Source organism: Terrapene carolina, unplaced genomic scaffold, assembly GCF_002925995.2.
Source record: "Terrapene carolina triunguis isolate 2854851 unplaced genomic scaffold, T_m_triunguis-2.0 Scaffold85, whole genome shotgun sequence".
Taxonomy (NCBI): Eukaryota; Metazoa; Chordata; order Testudines; family Emydidae; genus Terrapene; species Terrapene triunguis.
The window spans coordinates 46,231,704-46,249,694 of NW_020664436.1; the positions used below are offsets into that span (position 1 = coordinate 46,231,704).

General features: G+C 37.3%; 1 protein-coding gene across 3 annotated transcripts in view; it reads right to left on the minus strand.

Moving 5' to 3' along the window:
- The window catches only part of ADGRG6 (adhesion G protein-coupled receptor G6), a 140,930-nt gene that overhangs the window by 43,117 nt on the left and 79,822 nt on the right, over nucleotides 1-17,991 (minus strand). For 2 of the 3 annotated variants that reach the window (XM_024220103.2, XM_024220098.2), the window contains exons 6-9: nucleotides 14,364-14,450; nucleotides 6,787-6,872; nucleotides 3,689-3,741; nucleotides 3,539-3,595 (exon numbers count right to left, since the gene is read on the minus strand). In XM_024220103.2, the coding sequence (XP_024075871.1) occupies nucleotides 3,539-3,595; nucleotides 3,689-3,741; nucleotides 6,787-6,872; nucleotides 14,364-14,450 (283 nt within the window). The remainder of the gene's footprint in view (nucleotides 1-3,538; nucleotides 3,596-3,688; nucleotides 3,742-6,786; nucleotides 6,873-14,363; nucleotides 14,451-17,991) is intronic. The other variant, XM_029911082.1, reaches the window with a different exon arrangement.

The following is a 17,991-nucleotide window of genomic DNA, read 5'->3' on the forward strand; positions in this document are numbered from 1 at the left end:
ACATGCCCCAAAATGACAACTTCTCCACTCCCATTTTCCCTCTGTGTAATTCTGTCTCTCTGGGTTCTGCATCCATCACTTCAGGAGGTCTGATGAAGAACTGTACTATGCTGAGGCTGTTTTAAAAGTTATGGCTGCAATATAGCAAATGAGGGTGGAAACAGATTAGAGTAAAACAGCAGAAAATAACTAGAGGGGAAGCAGTTTGGAAGTAGTTCAAACTATTGAATGAAATAGTTATATGCACGGTGAGGGCAGAGAGCGAGCGAGCGAGAGAGAGACAGAGAGGTTAGAGCATTAAAAAATTATTGGATGAATGCAAAAAAAGAGGATAGATACTAAGACAGACAAATTAAAGAACCAAGACCATGATTCTGAGCAAAAGTCAGAGAAAAGTAGGTGACAGATGATGTTGAGTGAGTTAAAAAGACAAAGACAAATAGAATTACATCTACAGAAGATAAGGTCTAAGGCCATGCTGCTTATGGGCTAGGACTGAAGTTTTAAATTTGGAGCAACCTGGGTTTAGCGAAAACCTGAGGGAAAATGGAATGAAAAGTATTTGAAAGCAAAGGGAAATTTATTAGATAGATGACATACTGGGCTTCCTGAAACTAAGAGATCAGCATTATTTATGACTGTCCATAGTATGGAAAACAATATAATCTTTGATAATTTATTTACAAAATTCTTATGAATACACATTGAGAGCAAGACTCATCCATCAAAAAAGAAAGTTTAAGACCTTCTACCAGATTATCCTAAAAGTAAGAAATAAACATTACCTCCATTTTGGATAAAGATTTACAAGTGTCACCAGCTAACTTTTGATAGGTATAAATGATACCCTAAATGCTATTTGGTTTCTTTAGAATCTTGTCCAAGAAAAACTTGAAACTGAAAAATTTTAACAAACATTTTAAAGTCAACAGTCTGGAGGAAGTAGCAGGGGAGGTGGGTTTTTGGGTCTTCACCTGAGATTTAATTGATTTCCTCTTTGTCAATACTACAAATACCTGTGTACTAATATATGTGAGCTGCAAGGATATGAAAGACTGGTCTTTAGAGACAGGAACAGTGGAGACTACTGGGAAGCTAAATTCCCTGCTTTTGCAATGACAAGATAGTGTATTGTGAGAAATGTATACACACTTGTTGCTGGCACTGGAAGAATACAGGCTTTCCCAGTGGATTCTACTCTATATGGCATTATGAGATGAAAATATATGCCACTAATATAAAAACACTAGAAAGATACAGCATGTGATTTTAATTTCTACTCAAAACACCCATTGAGCTAAATTCCACCCAGGCAATCTCAATTATTTCAGTCAGTTTCTTCAGACGTAATCAAGGTCCTTATAGGTCTTTTATTTTTTGCGTGGTATGTGCAACACAACAACCTAGAGTATATGAAATAGACTCTTATTATATGTAACATGATTAGTATTTGAAATAAACACTTCATAATGAAGGGACAATGCTTTCTATTCTATTTGGGCCTGACCCAAAGTCTATTGAAGCCACTGCATTTATTTGGTCTTTGGATCAGACCTTTTAATTCTGAAAAATTGTACAGTATTGAGTTAGACATAATCCCCATTACCTCTGAAATGCAATGTGATGAGTGAAGTATCAAGAAAAGGGGGTGTTCATATCCAGTGCCCGTAAATTCACATTGTTAGATGTTAGGAGGATTCATAAGAGCTAGATTAATTGCATAGCAGCTAGGCTGTCTCCTGCAACATGACAGTGAACACAGTGGGATGAGAAGGATATTGAAGGAGCAATATACACTCCAAGAACTAAAAGAAAAGGTCAAACTCTTACAATCAGAACTGCACATGCCTATTTCTAAAAAAGTGATTTAGAGGGTGGTTTTACTCCCCAGCCAATACTTTTAGATATCACAAGGTACTCTGGAGTAACGCTGAGGGTTATTTTTAAATTAATAGTTTAATTTAGCACTTTATTTTGGATTCTCTGGATTTTGCCTCCAGTTCCTGAAGGCCTGTCTGGGGATAGTCTTCTGATAAAGTCATGTGCAGAGCTGAACAGGTATCTCAGGGCTCAATGCCTATATGGTGTCGAGCATTCTGGGCCTGATCCAGCAAAGCACTCTAAGGGCATGCTTAATTTTAAGTTTGTGAATAGTCCTATTGAAGTAAAGCTCACATGCTTAAAATTAAGTAATGCTGAAATGCTTTGCTGGATTGGGCCCAGAAGTTTTAGCACCTTGTCAGACAGAGCCCTTACACAGACTTCCAGCACTGTAAGTAGAAAGAGATATTTCTTCCTCTTTCCCTTCTTTTCTTAGGGACCAGGATATAGAGAAAAGGGAGGGAAAAAAAGTCCTAGGGCTGATAGTAGGAGGATGGGAGGCTGAAACCTGCTTGAGTCTCCTGTTACTGTTCTAGGGGAGCAGGGCTGCTGACAGGCTGGGCAGCAAACTTCTCTGGTAAGAGATACAAAGACACTGGAAGGGAAAGCTTTTCATCCCCTCTGCATCCCTTGATTCCTTCCCTCAGTGGTGACAACATCCATCTCTCACAGGCTGTTGTCAGGTCACTAAGAGTAAGGAAGAATGTACAAGAACTGAGAGCATCAGAAACTAGCTCCGGATAATGATCCCTGAATAGGCTATCATGGGATAAAAGGCTCTATCCTATCGCAACAATTCTCATGTACATCTTAACAACAAAGCGGTAACCTACATTGCCAGGAGATGCACTCCATACTCAGTCTCTCTTTACCCCACAGCAGCCATTGTGTTTTGGCCACCTGCCCTTGATTCAGTCAGAAGACCAGCATCCTTCTCATTTGCCTCCCACAGCCTGGACTGAGATTTTCAAAGAGACCCCATGGAAGTTAGGCACCCAACTCTCACAGGCTTTCAATGGTAGTTGGACACCTAACTTTCTTAGGCTATCTTTGCAAATCCCAACCCCAGTGCCTAATCAGCAGCCCACAGAAATCAGGAAGTGAGGGCATGTGGTAAGTAATGTGATTTGCATCAACTTGGCATTCAATTTCAGCATGATTTTCTACCACCTGGGTCTTGATCCATTGTCCATTGAAATCAATTGAAAGACTCCTATTGAATTCAATAGGCTTTGGATCAGGCCCTTAGAGATGAGGCAGAGGAGAAAAAATGCCTCTTTCCAGAGATAGTGCTTAGATACCAGTGATGGGTACTACAGAAAACCCTAAGATAGATAATGCTGGGACAGAAGAATGGATATTGCTTCCCATGTATGTTAGACAGGTCTGCCACATTTTGTGACAGGTAAAAATTAAGTTTTGAAAAATGATCAGCCAAGTTTTAAGGAGCTCATTGAATAACCTGATTTAAATCCAAGGTAGTTTAAATTACAATACACATCATACCAATGTGAGGCTTGTGTGCAGATCCAGGACAGTAGGTGGCCATAAATGACATTTACCAAATAGAAAGGTGTGGCCCATAGCATGCGATTATGTCACACCCAATTTTGATAGTACGTGTTGCCTCTATCACTAAAAAGTCCCAGAATGTTACCTTTGATCAGTGCTTCTTTTCTCCCTTGGCAGTTCGTTCACAGTGGTTGGCTGAATACTTAAAAAGCAAGAAGCATAAATATCAATTAGTGTGTGGTAACTCCACTAAGGACTTAAATCAGGTATTTTCCCAATCATCACCAACATTTACCTGATATTGACCACATACACGGTATAATTCCAGTTCTGGAAGGTCTGATTTAGCTGAAAAATACAGAGAGAATAATTACAAGGATGGTGTGGTAAAGAAAGGCCCCTGCATTATCTAGCAGAGTTTATAAGCTCACCTTCTCCCACCAAAAACAATACCTTTATTTGGCAAAATGAAGAGACTAACATTTCCTCATTGTGAGATTATGGCCTTAATAGGTGTGTATATTTACGGGTGTAGAGTCGAGGGTTTCAATGGGGAAGGGACCCTTAATAAAGGCACTGTGCAATCAATAGACAACTGTAAGAGGTGCTGAGACCCCCCCCCCCCCCCGCCCATGCCACTGTTTCTGTAAAGTTTGTGGTTGGAAAGATTTCTGGGCACTGAATGATATGGGAAATACACTGTAAATTTTCATCAAAAGTCTACAATCTGCTGCTGAACCTCTCTGTTTCAATCTTTTCCTTTAAATATGCATGAAGTGCCCAATCCTGCCCCACTGAGGACAATGGGAGCATTACCATTGACTTCAATGGGTGCAGAGCCTAGCCCTAAGTGCATAAAGAGGTGGCATACTAGTTTCTATTCCCTCTTTCCTCCCCTCAAAAAGTTCAGACCACATGGAGGGGTAGAGACCTATGAAGCAGAGTGGTTACAGAGGATGTCCATGGTTTGGTTTAAGCTGGGGAGGGAATGTATTGAGCTGCCTGGCACCACCGCTCTATGAATGACATTGGAGGGTTTTGTAAATCTGCGGGGGATTATCAAATTGTAAATTGTGGGGATGAAAGTTCAGTGGACAGAGAGGGTTTGTTTGTTCATTTGTTTGTTTCCCCAGACTGTGGTCTTGAGAGGAAATTGAGAGTTGAGAGAGTACCTCTACCAGGGAGAAAGACTTTGCGGCCTGCCCTGGAGGTGCTCAACTGCATTCCTTCAATGACTACTTTACAGTGGCCAAGAGAGTGGAACAAAGTATTTTTTTGGCCATGTTCAAGAATTAAAACCCAGATGTCCATACTCAGTGACTTCAACGCCATAGCAGTGAACAATTTCATCAGATCACCATGGATCTTTGCAGTAGGGTGATTGGCACATCGAGACTAGACCCTTCGTAACCTCATTGTGGGAGTAACATACAAGATGGACACACTGTATTTAATCCATTTTAGGGTGTGAGATCAAATGGAATGCAAACAGTCCAATCACTCAACTACTCCATTGATCCCCCCCTAAGGATCCTACACTGTATGAAATAACTAGCTGGAGCCAACTGTGCTCTGTGGACCAGCTTTTCACTGATTGCTTTAAGAGCACTGTGGGGATGTTCTCTAAGATATTTAGATGCAGCAGGTCAATAAGAATATAGTGCATAGTTGTCACTTTTCAGCGCCAACGTCCACCAAACATTATCATTAAATCTACCTCAGTCATTTCGTAGAGTATAATTTATTTTAATAATGAATGTACAGATTCAGGGTCTCTTGCTACAGAAATATAAATACTGCAGCTTTGTGTCAATACATCTATCATCAGGAAACTATTTTTCTTCTGGAAAAAATAATAGTAATAATAAAAAAATAGAAAGGCTGCCCCTCCACATGTACATAGTAAAATGCCCACCTCAAACCACTAACAAAAAAGTAATGAGCCTCAGTTACATCTATCAACCATCACCTGATCTAATTTACAATGTGACACTTTATGGCAAGTTATTGACATCGAAATGCTCTAAAGCAGATTCCAACTATTGTATATTCCCAAAGTGTTTTGCCCCAAAATTTGTTTTAGGTAGCATGCAAATATCACTTCAGGTTGCTGTATTATCAAAACTTTTCACAGATATACAGTAATTTACCATTAAAAATTCTTTAAATTTATATGAAAAATAAAAAGGAGGCTTTCTAGGCCTCCTACCACCAAATAAATAAACAAATAAAATAAATAAACAAATAATAACAACAACAAACAGCTATCAGGACATAAAAATACATTCTCCCACATATCTAATCTGTATGAAACAGCTCCCTAATATGAGGCAAAGAAGGTTATTGTAGTAAATCAAATTGTAAAACACCTCATAAACAAGAATAAGATCTTACTGTGCTGCCTACTTTTCTGCTTTTGTATATGTGTTGACCTCATTTTTAAGACAACCTCATACATGCAATGTACTTTAGCTTGAAAGCAATTAATTACACATAAATAAATGTTACGGTCAACATTAGGAAAAAGTTATTTTGGAAAATTCCATGGTTCCTCTGGGCTATGCCTCCTCCAGAAATATTATATTTGACGTTCTTTGTATTCTAATAGTAGCTTGCTGATAGAGGTCTTTCTGGTGGTGTCTTGATTATTACTTTCTGATCTTTTCCTCATCACTTTGATGACCTGTGTTTGCAGCCCATCCACTTATGCACATCAAGCTATATTTGGTGGCTTGACATTTCTGGATCCCTTGTATCAACATAAAACTAGCCTGGCATGGGGAGAGCATGCTACAATAAACAAGGCAGTTTCTGGTATTATGACAATCATACATGGCTTTGAGAATCTCTGCTCCAGACATACACAAACTCTGGTCCATGGACCACTAGTAGTGTTGACCTCTCATTTCTATTGCTGTACAGTAACATTTCAAAAATGCCTAAGTGACTTAGGAGCCTAAGCACTACTTTTGATTGTGACTTAGGCACTTAGGATCCTAAGTCCTGTGGACTTTGAATGAGACTTAGATGTATAAGGGCTACATTTTCAAAAGGGATTCTGAAAAGTTCCAGGTGCCTAACACGCATTGATTTCCGTCCCTAAATGCCTACATCACTTTTGAAAATGGGACTTAAATTCCCAAGCTCCTTATGTAACATTTGAAAATTTTACCCATGGTACCTAAGGGCCCAAAGAAGGAGCATGTTCCCACTGTTTTAACTACTGTACAAACAAATAACACAGAGACAGACCCTGCTCCGGAGAGCTTATAAACTAGACCAACTGGTTTCTTTGATGTTCCCCCTTTTCCCCAACTCTTATCAATTTGATGTAATTTAAGGTGCAGATTCACACATATACAACTCTCATAAATAGGAAGAAACTTAACTTACCCATTTGGCCACCACACTCTGTACTTTTGACTCTAAGATGGGCTTGTAATTGAAGACAGTAATGGAAATCCTGTAGAATAGCCCCCCTGTCCATTAAAAGCAGTATTACAAATATCAGAAACATTGAACATCATTCATAATATATTGCCAAACTTTATATCATATATGCCAAACTTTCTCTGTTTAAAACTTTAAGACCTTATTTTTGTACCAAAAGATAACTTGGTGAATAGGGCCTGAACTCACATTTTGGTATACCCAAAACTCTCGTTGCTATTATAGGAGTTTGAGTTCAGGAATGCAGGATTGGGCCTACTGTCCAACAAAATGGAATTTATATGTAAATATGACTCTGTATATGACTGAAATGTAATTGTGAGATCCTGAAAATGCCATAAATATAAAATAATCATAAATACTGAGTTTTCAAACAGGACATAATCTGGTGTAATCTAGAAAAACCACAGATTTTACTGGAGTCTTTCAGGATTTATAATGGTCTGAGAGTAAAATGTGAACCCATCAGTTTAAAAGCAACAAAATAACTGAGGACAGAATTTGAAGATAGTAGGGTTGGATGGGTGTTTCTTGGACACAATACTGCATGAAGAATCTTTGTTCTCAAATCCCAGGTTAAGTTTGCACAGCTGGCAGTTAGAAAGACAAACCATATTTTAACTGTAAAATGCACAAATTTAATCTGGAAAGCCTTGAGATACAATAAATCTAGAACTTCATCTTGCCATTTTTTAAAGATTCACATTTTAGATGACAGTGAAACTTTAGAACATGAACAAGACTATTTTGAAGTAACAGTAATTAACTTTAGATAAATTCTCCCTAAACTCATGAGATGGAAAACGGCTCTTTTTTTCTGTTACAAAATTTCACACATACATAAATAATAAATAAAATAAGTTTTGTTCCAGGCCATTTTGTAACTCAAAAATTTGACTTTTCACAAAATAAGAATTGTGCTTTAAAACACTGCTAAATTTTGCCAGCTTTCATGGGAAATGGCTCTCTGTGTGAAATTCATCTGGATGTGGAGAGGTGGCACAAGGACCTCCAAACCAATTAAGCTCCACATGTGGTCTGTGGAGGACTCCACCAGCTGAGTGGCCATACAGGTTACCTACTCTCTACGAACTATGGAAAAGGTATCAGTACTGCCTCTGAATGCCATATTAGCCATGAGCATGGTCTACAGATCTCCATTTATATAGATCCTATGACTTAAGTGGGTGTGGAGGGACTGTGGCCGCTCTTACAGTCCATTGGCTGGAGTAGCATCAGAGGAGAGGCCTTGCCGTGGTCCTGGCTTGGAATGGAAGAGCTCAGACACTCAGGCTTTTCTGAGCCCTTTGAGATTTCAAGTTCAAAAATCATAGTCAAAACTTCAAAAATGTTGAAGATTTTGTTAAAATAGAAGATCATGTTACAGGCTGTTGAAAAAATAGAATCAGTTGAATAGACTCTGAATGAGACTTGAGATTTTCCAATTTCATTGTAAATATTTTGCATCGCCCTACTGCTGAGCTTGCTTTTCTCTTTGTTATGGATCACTCCTACTGCACTAAGGTCAGTGTGAAAACTACTTTTGAATTCAACAGTGCACAATCATGCCCTTAAAGGAAACTTGATTGCCAAGTAATGTTTTAACTAAACTCTCACAGCAAAAGGTCATAAACCTAAAGGACACTAATGTATGTTTTCCTAGTTAAAAAATAAATAAATAAAGATAAAAATGCATTATTTGATTTACTTCGAAAATGGCATTTCCATTGTTATCTTTACTGTGATCTTTTCATGGAGGAAAGTGGAATGTTTAATTCTGGACTCAGAAAGAGAAAATATACAGTACTGTAAAATACATAGTATATACTATATATAGTTAATGTATTTTATATGTATATACATATAAAATAGATGGTGTATATACCGCATATAGATAATTAAATACATGGTATGTATTATTTATAGATAATGTATTTTATGTGTGTGTGTATATATATATATATACGTATACACACACACACAGTGTCATAGTATATGTATAGTCTCTTATATAGTCATATAGTGTCATATATATGAGTGAAATCATCTCAATGTACAAAATCAAATACTTTTCTAACACAGCATCTACTAACTAGTGTTAAATAGTTTCACAGTCACCACCACATGATGACCCAAAGCGTGTTTCAGTCAGACTAGCAAAGAACTACTCTACATTTCTAATCACTCTCAGGAGACTACAGGACAGCTGGTGAATCCAAAAGTGCTTCCCCACTTAAAATTGCTCCCCCCCCCACCTTAAAAATTTTGCTTGGAGAAAATTATTTTTACAGGAAAATAATTGATGAAAAGTGGACTGAAGAAGTTTAACATTAAAAAATAAATAAATAAAAATAATTAAAATTGCAAAAATATAGAAGATGAGCATAAGTACCAGGATTGGATTCCCCCTCTCCCTCCATGTTACTCACATTTTTCAAAACTTTCATCGTTAAATTTGAGCTGGACCCTGGATTTGACTTCTTAAAATAATCAAAGCCACAAAAATGTAAATAACTGAAAAAAATCCAAAAATATTTAAAAATAAAAATAATGAACATCAGAATAATAACTAAATAGATGGCAATCAACTTATTGTCCCAGCAGTCTCCTTAGAGCTCTATTGGTTAGAGAATGGGAAGATAGCTATTAGAAACCACATGTTAATGGCATGTGCTAAGATTATTTTGGAACATGTTACAAATTCCCTCCTACTGTAATTAAGTTGCTATTCTACAATCTACATGAAGCTACATGTAAGGATTAAACCCGGCTATTTCTACATCCAGTTCTACAAAGTGCATATCTAGCAAATGAGGTGATATTTTCTCTACATCTAGCTTAATGCCTTGACATACTGTAGTTGACCTCAGGTCCACACAGGCAGCTCAGTTCAGTGAAGGAGTTACATAAATAAGACAAAACTAATTTGGGGGAGCTGGTAAGTGGATTCAGTGGTCTGCCAGGGGTGAAGATTTGGCTTGTTCCAGCAGATGCATTGGCCAAGGAATTTTCATACGCTGAAATAGAAGACTGGTGGTACATTACTTGAGAAGCTGATCTTTGGGACGGCAAGACAGAATGATGAATAGTTGCTCCGGTAATTGTTACAGCATGGTTTAAAATACTCTCAGTGGCATGAATAAAAGTCCCACTGTATGGAGATGACAGAGATATTGCACTGGCCACTACTGAAATTGTTGTTGGTTCCAAAATAAAAGAGATATTTGTTATTTTTCCATAATCGGTGTATGCCTGAAAAGAAAGAGGCATTGTCTGTAGTTGCAAATCAGTGGTATGAATATTACTGGAATTCAAAGAGGACATTCCTTTGTTAATAAACCCTTCAGTATGTCTGCTAGAATAGTTGTATACCTCCCATTCTGATTCTCCTCCTGAAAGAAGTGAGTCAGTATTTGACATCAGTAAAGTAGTACTCCCAATATTTACATCGTAGAGCACTCCCATTTGAAGAGAAGGAGTCAGATTGATTTCTGGATCTTCAACAGATTTTTGTTCTAGAACAGTTATGTGGCTTTTAATTGCTATCTTTGTTAGTAAATTTAACTCTGCTACATTCCATAGCTGACCCAAGCTTGGTGAAATTTGGTCAAGATCATTTTGAAGACTTTGTGATAGTGAGGGTGTAGAAAATAACAATGATGTTGAGTAGCTGTTCGGATGTGCACTGGCCCTGATTTTTTGTTCTGAATTAAGACTGTCTGTTTTTTCCAAAGACAATGTCATTGTGAGGAAGTTAGAACGCAGTGAGCTGTGTGTTCCTACAAAATCAGTGTCTACCTCTGGCTGAACATTACTTTTTCCATTATCAAAAGCACTTGTTGGATTACTTTCTTTGACCATATAAATGTTTTGTGATTGTGATGGTCCATTAGCTTTTGTATAGGTTACCAAACTCTCTGATGATCTGTCAGCTAAACAGGCAATATAGTTATTCTCTGTACACGAAGGCTGGGCTGCCAAGTAAGTGAAGAAAATTGAAGCAAATGTCTGCCTATGATGTTGGAAGGTCATGCCGATTTGATCAGCACTTGAAATTTGATCCCAAGTCTGTATGTGTAAACTAGCAACACTTTTAAATTCGTCTGTGAAAGTTGCATGTGAAATATCTAAGGTACTCATCTGTAACTGCATGGAAGGCTGATATGAAGACATTTCCAGTGAAGGGAAATGAGAATTTGAAGACACATTTATGTTAGGAGAAGTGGTCATTTTTGACTGTGATATTTTCCTTTTTGTATTTTCTGAAATCCCTAGTGAAGAGATCAGAACAATTGAACTAAAACTTTCCATATCCAAAGATGACATATAGCTAGAAAAGTTCATTTCTTCTGTTCCATAACTTGATGTATTGATGATGGTAGTGTGCATAAGGATATTATCAGCCCCAGTAGGGGAACTAAAAAATGGCTGTTTCTCTGTTGGGGAAGCAAGTGGTTTATTAAATGAGAACCACCAGCTCTCTGAAGGTTCCCCAGAAAACTCTGGAGACTCTTGTTTGAAATTATAGTACAAAGTCCAAAAACTTGCTGATAAAGAAGAAGCAATATTAACATACTGTGTTGGCAGACCCAAATAGCCTGGTTTCCAGGTGTTACTGATTCTGTTCATGTTTTCTGGTTCAGGTGTGGAAAAAACAGAATCTTCATGTAGGTTGTCATTATGAATTGTATCTAAACTACTTTCTAATTTTTCATTTCCAGGGATCTCATTTGGTTTCCTTTGCATATTTGCAGAGGGTTTTAAAGAATGAGGTATATAGTTGCTGGTAGAAATAAGTGTGTTGAAGAGTTCAAATTCATCTTCTGGAGAAGATGCTTCTTCCTCTTCCTCTTTTGGCAATTTGGTCAAAGGTCTAAATATAAATAAGTCACTTTTCAAATATGCATGACTCAAGGATTCTTGATAAATTGGTGAAACGGTAACAATGTGTTGAAATTCTGAACTTCTCTTTCTTGTTGCTAGCAAGAGTGCTGACAATCTTAGAAATTCTGTGCTGTCTTCCAGTGTTAGAATAGTTTCTGTTGGTTGGATATCAAGCATAGAGTCTTTATATATTTCTTTTAGATCTTGGAAGAAACTAGATGGGTTTGAAAGTTGAGTCTGTTTGGAGGTTACCTTTTTAAGGTTTACTGATTGATGCTCCTTAAGGTATTTAAATTTTGTAGACTGCAATTCATCATTTGCTTCTGCAATATAAATGCTATTCCTAATAGAATCATCTTCCATAATTTTCTTAGTGGATACAAGGTAAACATTTTCAGGTGAAAATTCTAGTAAGTCCAGCCTACTTTTTTGAAAAGATGACTCATATTGTGTAGAAGTAGCAGATAGGCTAGACAGAGAATGATGGTTTTCTTCTGGAATGTCAGAAATAACATGATGATATGATGCAGCATTGTTCCACCAGCTGAGAGATTCCAAGACATTGTATATACTTTCATGTGTGGAAAAGGATGCACCACTATTAGAAGAAAAAATCCGCAGGGGTTCTTTTGAGTGTTCATAAAGGGTGCTTTTGCTCATCAGAGTGAGGAATGCTGACTCAGAATTAGTATAATCCAGTCCATCAGTCAAAGTCCATGTTAGTTCTGCACTAAAACTTTCACCCTGCAGAAGAGGAAGTCCTACAATCTTGGAATGATCTGTAACCATGGGGGTTGTTGGAATTTGTGCTATATCATAAATCTCATTCAGTAAGCCACTAGAATGATTCAAAACACTATTATGGGTTGACTGATTCATTGCAGTATTGTGCTCTGTAAAAGGATCCAAGGTACCAACTTCAGTCTCCCCAGAAGCAGCTGATGTGGCCTCAGAAGTAGGTAGGAAGAACAAGTTGTGTGCGTTTTTTCTCTCTGGGTTTTGGTCCTTAGATGATGAACTTTTACTGGGTTGGAGAGGCCTTTGTCTCACTGGCCAAATAATTGGGGTTGAGATAATTCCTATATTTTTTACCCCTTTTATCATAGAATCTTGCTGCCCTTGTAGTAGTGAGTGGGAGGATTCAGGTGAATTTCTCTTCATTCTGAAGATAACTGTAGCAGGAACTCTTAATTCCCGCAGGTCTGTATGTAGCAAGCCATATAGTTAATGGATGAAAGAAAAATTATTTATACAAACTAAATGATTCATCTCATGTCAGAAACTCTCAGTTAGCTCAGTGGAAGCTGTATTTGCTTACTTTAAGTATGAATTTGGCCTCTTGTCTTTTAGTCTTTTTGCTTTATGAAGAGAATTTTATAGACAACCACAAGATTTAGACATCCAATTTCCATTGATTTTAATGGAAATTGGGCATCCAGTTTCCCTACGTGGCTTTGAAAATCTCAACCTTACTGTAATGGGTTAACTGTTCAGTGTGAACATCTAGGGATTGGCTCCATAAATAGAAACGAAACACCCCTTGACATAAGTGACTCAACACTTTCCAGGGTCTGGCTCTTTTCCTCTAGAGTACAGTCAAATATCAAAGAAGAAAAATATAGGTACAAAGTACTAAATTCTATGATGAACTTTACAGTAATGTTTGCAGGACATAATAACCTATAGTATAAAACTACCAGAGGTTTTAAATCCTCCAATAGAAATGAACGCACAATCATTGATTTAATTCTGTGGAGCCCACTGAAAATGAAATCCCTGCAGACAAGGATTTTTGTGAGATCTCCTGTGATATTTTGTAGAAAACCAATGAAAGCTGTGTTAAAATAGTTTCTTTCAAATCATTACTATTATTATTTTTACTTAATTTGTATTTTGGTAGCTCCCCTGACATGCTACACTATCTCCCGAAGAAAGTGATCTCTCAGAACTTGACAAAATCTCAAAGGAAATCTCTACTTTCCTGTGAATAGCAGTGGGCTTATAATTGATTCATCTGGTACCATTAAAGTTTCCCTAATCTTCCTGAATGAAAACTACTATATTTAATGTTGTCAATATTTTCCTAAATAAAACATGATCCCGCACCCCTTGAAGTCAATGGAAAGATTCCTATTGAGTCAGTGGAAGTTGTTTGGCTCCATCAGACAGATTCTACTTGGCTTCTCAAACTTACCAATGGGGAATAGATAATTCCAAAGTTCCACTGGCCCAGCTGAAAACGTCGCTGCTATGTGGCACCTAAACAGCAGCTATGTTAAAATGTCTCAAAGACATGTCTATTTTTATCCTCTTTTTTAAATATCTATCTTGGCCCTGTGTGCTTTGAAGATTAGTGAATGAATAATATAAATAACAAGTGATACATAATGTAGAAATGGCTCGCTTTTATACAAGAAATATGCAAGCACGTTAAACAAATATTGGGCCTGATTCTGTTCCCAAACCAGTTTTACATGATTGACATGGAGTAACTCCTTATTTACACTAGTGTAATTAAGAGCAGAATCAAACCCAATATGTGAAACTTGACATTTATTATATTTAAATAAACCTTATAACACAATACATTTGCTCTAGACACAGTACAAGGAAAAATGTAACACAGGATTTCTTACCATCGTTTGGCTTATCGGTTCTATTAGTATCGGGCATGTTAGTGGTGACAGTGGGTGGTGGAGGAGGAGTAGCATTTACAGTAGTAGCTGGTAACAAAGATGAGAGAAAGGTGAATTTGCATGAAACATGAATGTTAATGCGGTCAGGCACAATGGGAATAATGCATGAAAACATATATAGAGAGTGAAGGAAACCATTTACTATACATGTTAATATGCACACACCAAACTTCTGTATAAAGTGATGAATATGAATGAACTGATGTAGGTTCCAGTCCTGCAATCCTTACTCCTGCGGACTTCAGTGGGAGTAAAGGTTGCAAGATCAGTCCTGTACTGTCCTCACAAATTCTGAATCATTTTATAAGATCTTCAATGAAGAGCTGTGCAAAGGCCAGAAAATAAATAACATGGCTTCAAAGACACACAAACTACGAACATTTGCTTGTGAAAAAAATAGATGTCTCTACCCAGGGAAGGAAGACGAAGAACAACTGTGAAATTAAAACACCAGTGTAAGGATCTAATTAGCTCCACTAAGATCTGTATGATGAACAGAATTAAAATCATACATGGAATATTCTCAATAAATTGATTTTCAAAGCTTCATGTACTGTACAATTCCTACTGATATCAGGAGGAATCACCTCACACAGCCCTTGCAAAATGTATCCCTTAGGGACTAGCTCAAATGCATTTTCAGTTGGTACAGAGAAGATAGACCAGAAAATTCCTTTCATAACAGAATAGGTTTGTGTGTTTACACAGAATATCAGCAAAACAATTAATAATCATATCACTGCATTTTAAGTAACAGTTTGGAAAAGAAATGTATTTTATTCAGTAATTTGCAGGGAACTCAAACCCAAAATTGATAGTTTTTTGCTGGAAAGCTCTCTTTACAATATGGACACTTATACATCATAAGCTCTCAACCTGCCATGTTCTTTTCTGATACAATTTTGGCCAACAACCAAGCTCCAAAGCTTATGAAAGTGTATTTTCAGCAGGGTTTGTTTTTTTTCCTAGTTGCATTCTATGTTGTTTTTGTTACAAGCTTCTTGTATGATTTTTTGGTGAGAGAGAATAAATTTGTTTCACCTTTGTTACTTGTATTCTATTAATATTTTATTAAGCAAAACAGAGAAACAACTTAAAGAATTGGAACACACAGGTTTATAATTCAGTGGATCGTATGTGTTCAACCATTTATATAATTATGACAAAGAGGACCTCATTAGCCAAATCAACAAAAGTGGTAAAAAAGAAAAAGGCATCCATCCCTATTACCAAATGCTGCTATAAAAATCTAAGGTCTTTAACCCATAAAAAACCAGCATCTGTTCTTTTTCTTCAACAATTGCTTTTATGACACAGTGGAAATGAGTTCATTAAAAAAAGGCTTGACATCTGAATAGTGGCAACCTATCCAAAGGATAGTAATCAGTAATAATTATAAACAGATGACCAGGCTTATGTGGGAGGGAACAGGAGATGTCAATAATGTTCAGTGTATCACATTAGTTTATAATACTTCCTATCAAACTTAGATCACTTGGAATGCATAAAGGTTAATAAACATTAAGTATAAGTTAAAAGCTTTCTCTTTGTGACTCCATTTCTGGGCTAAATTCCAGATACTTCATGGGAGATGGACAGTACTTACAGTAAAAGAAGTAGGAGAATCTGAAAGAGAAGTGGAAGTTTAACCAACTTTGACAGAAAAAGCTAAACGTTTCTTTGCATTCTAGAGTCCTAGTAAGCATAGGCAGCTTGATTTTCAGAGGTGCTGAGACCTCAAAACTCTAGATGAAGATAGTGAGAGCTGCAGGTGCTCAACATTGCTGAAAATCAGGCCTAGTTTGTTGTGTCACATTGTGAGAAGGAACAATGTTCTACTTGCAAATTGACGAACATCTTGCCAGAATGATCAGGGACTGAGAAAATGTACACACAATTTTCTTCATCATCTTGGTAGCTTGGATACAGTGCTGTTCCATGCAGTCCTAAGGGTGAGTTGTGATCTGAAACAAATTTGGTTTGATCCATTTCCCCTTATCTGTTGGAAATACAATGTCCTTGGTTTAGGGACAGCCACCACCATAACTTTCTTCAGCATCCACTACTAGCCGGTTCACGAAATTGGTAGCATAGGAGGACACGATGCGTGTCATCCTCTTGGTAAAGTGTTTAAATAATGGCTTCCTGATAAAAGGAGATTAGTAGGAAGGAAAAACTGAACAAAGAGGAATCACAAAATGAACAAAATTTCAGCAGCCTGTATGCACATGCCTTAGGTACTTAGGTACCCGCTAAAGTGAAAGCATAGGCTTTGTCCATTAAAGTAATAAAATTAATGTTATAGTGGCAGCTTAGTTTAGCTTAGTTTGTAACATTCTAACCTCTCAGACAAAAAAAACATGGGCTCAAGGGTAGTCTGGGAAGCTGTAACAGAGGGTGGTTTTAATCTGAAAAGTGACTACACAGAAACGGCACATTCTTATAAATCAGATCTCTTCCTCCTGCGATTTCAGAATCAGATCTGCTGAGAAATAAGTTTTTAAGGCTTTTTACTCCTTTTAGCACTACAGAGCAGCTAAGAGCAGAACACAGCTAAGAGAGGCATATGGATCTTATTTCTTTAAACCAATAGAATTGTTTACTAAATTCCAAACACGTATAATTGATGGCATAATTTGGCGATTTCATAACTAGTGATGATGAAAAAAAAAAAAGGCAAGAACCCACACTAACCCTAAGAGTCCAAAGAAAGTTTGCAGGTTTGGCAGTCAGAAACACAGACACATACACACACTCTCTCTCTCTTTTCAGTTATAAAGTGAGCAGATTTGATCTGACACCATTGAAACAATAAATACAGAAACGTGCCATTTTAACAGAATCCGGTCTCAGAGTAGGACAGCACATTAAGAAACACCATCCTTGGATGTGATAATATTGCAGTACTGACTGTTTGTCTGGTGCAAATCTTAGATCGCTGGGCATTCTTCTAAAAAGACTATCCTGATGTCCTGGTTATCATAATCTCATCTCAATAAAACTGGTTTTAATAACCATGACTGTGTGAGAGCTATTACTGAGTTCATGATGGCTACCACATTTACCTAAGCAGTCGCTCCAGGACCAGTATTTAACTCATTATTGCAAAGTACTTTGGGTGCCTTAAGTCCAAAAGATGCTATTTAAAACTAACTTCTGGACCTAACTGGCATTTCACCTTAACTGTGGACTTTGCAATCTGGACACTAGTTTAGATCTAGTTTGAAACACTGCAAGTATATGCTCCAGCAGCCTGAGTCAAATTCACCACAAGAAAATCCAGTGCAAGTGGCTAAAACTCCATTATAGCCTGCTATAGTCATTACCCTGGCTCCCCACCAGGAGTTAATTTTACCCTCTGTTGTTAAGCTCAACATGTTTTATTTTTACTCTTTACCACAGAAAGAGTTCCAAGAATCTTAAGTCCTTCCTCTTTATTTACTTTTCTTTCCCTCCTGCCTCTGCCTTCTATCCCTTATCTTTAAAAGGGTTAGATCACTTGAAATTATTTTAGAGCAAGTGTTGCTGCTGCAACTAGCATAGAGCTGTATGAAAGTTTTATAGAGAA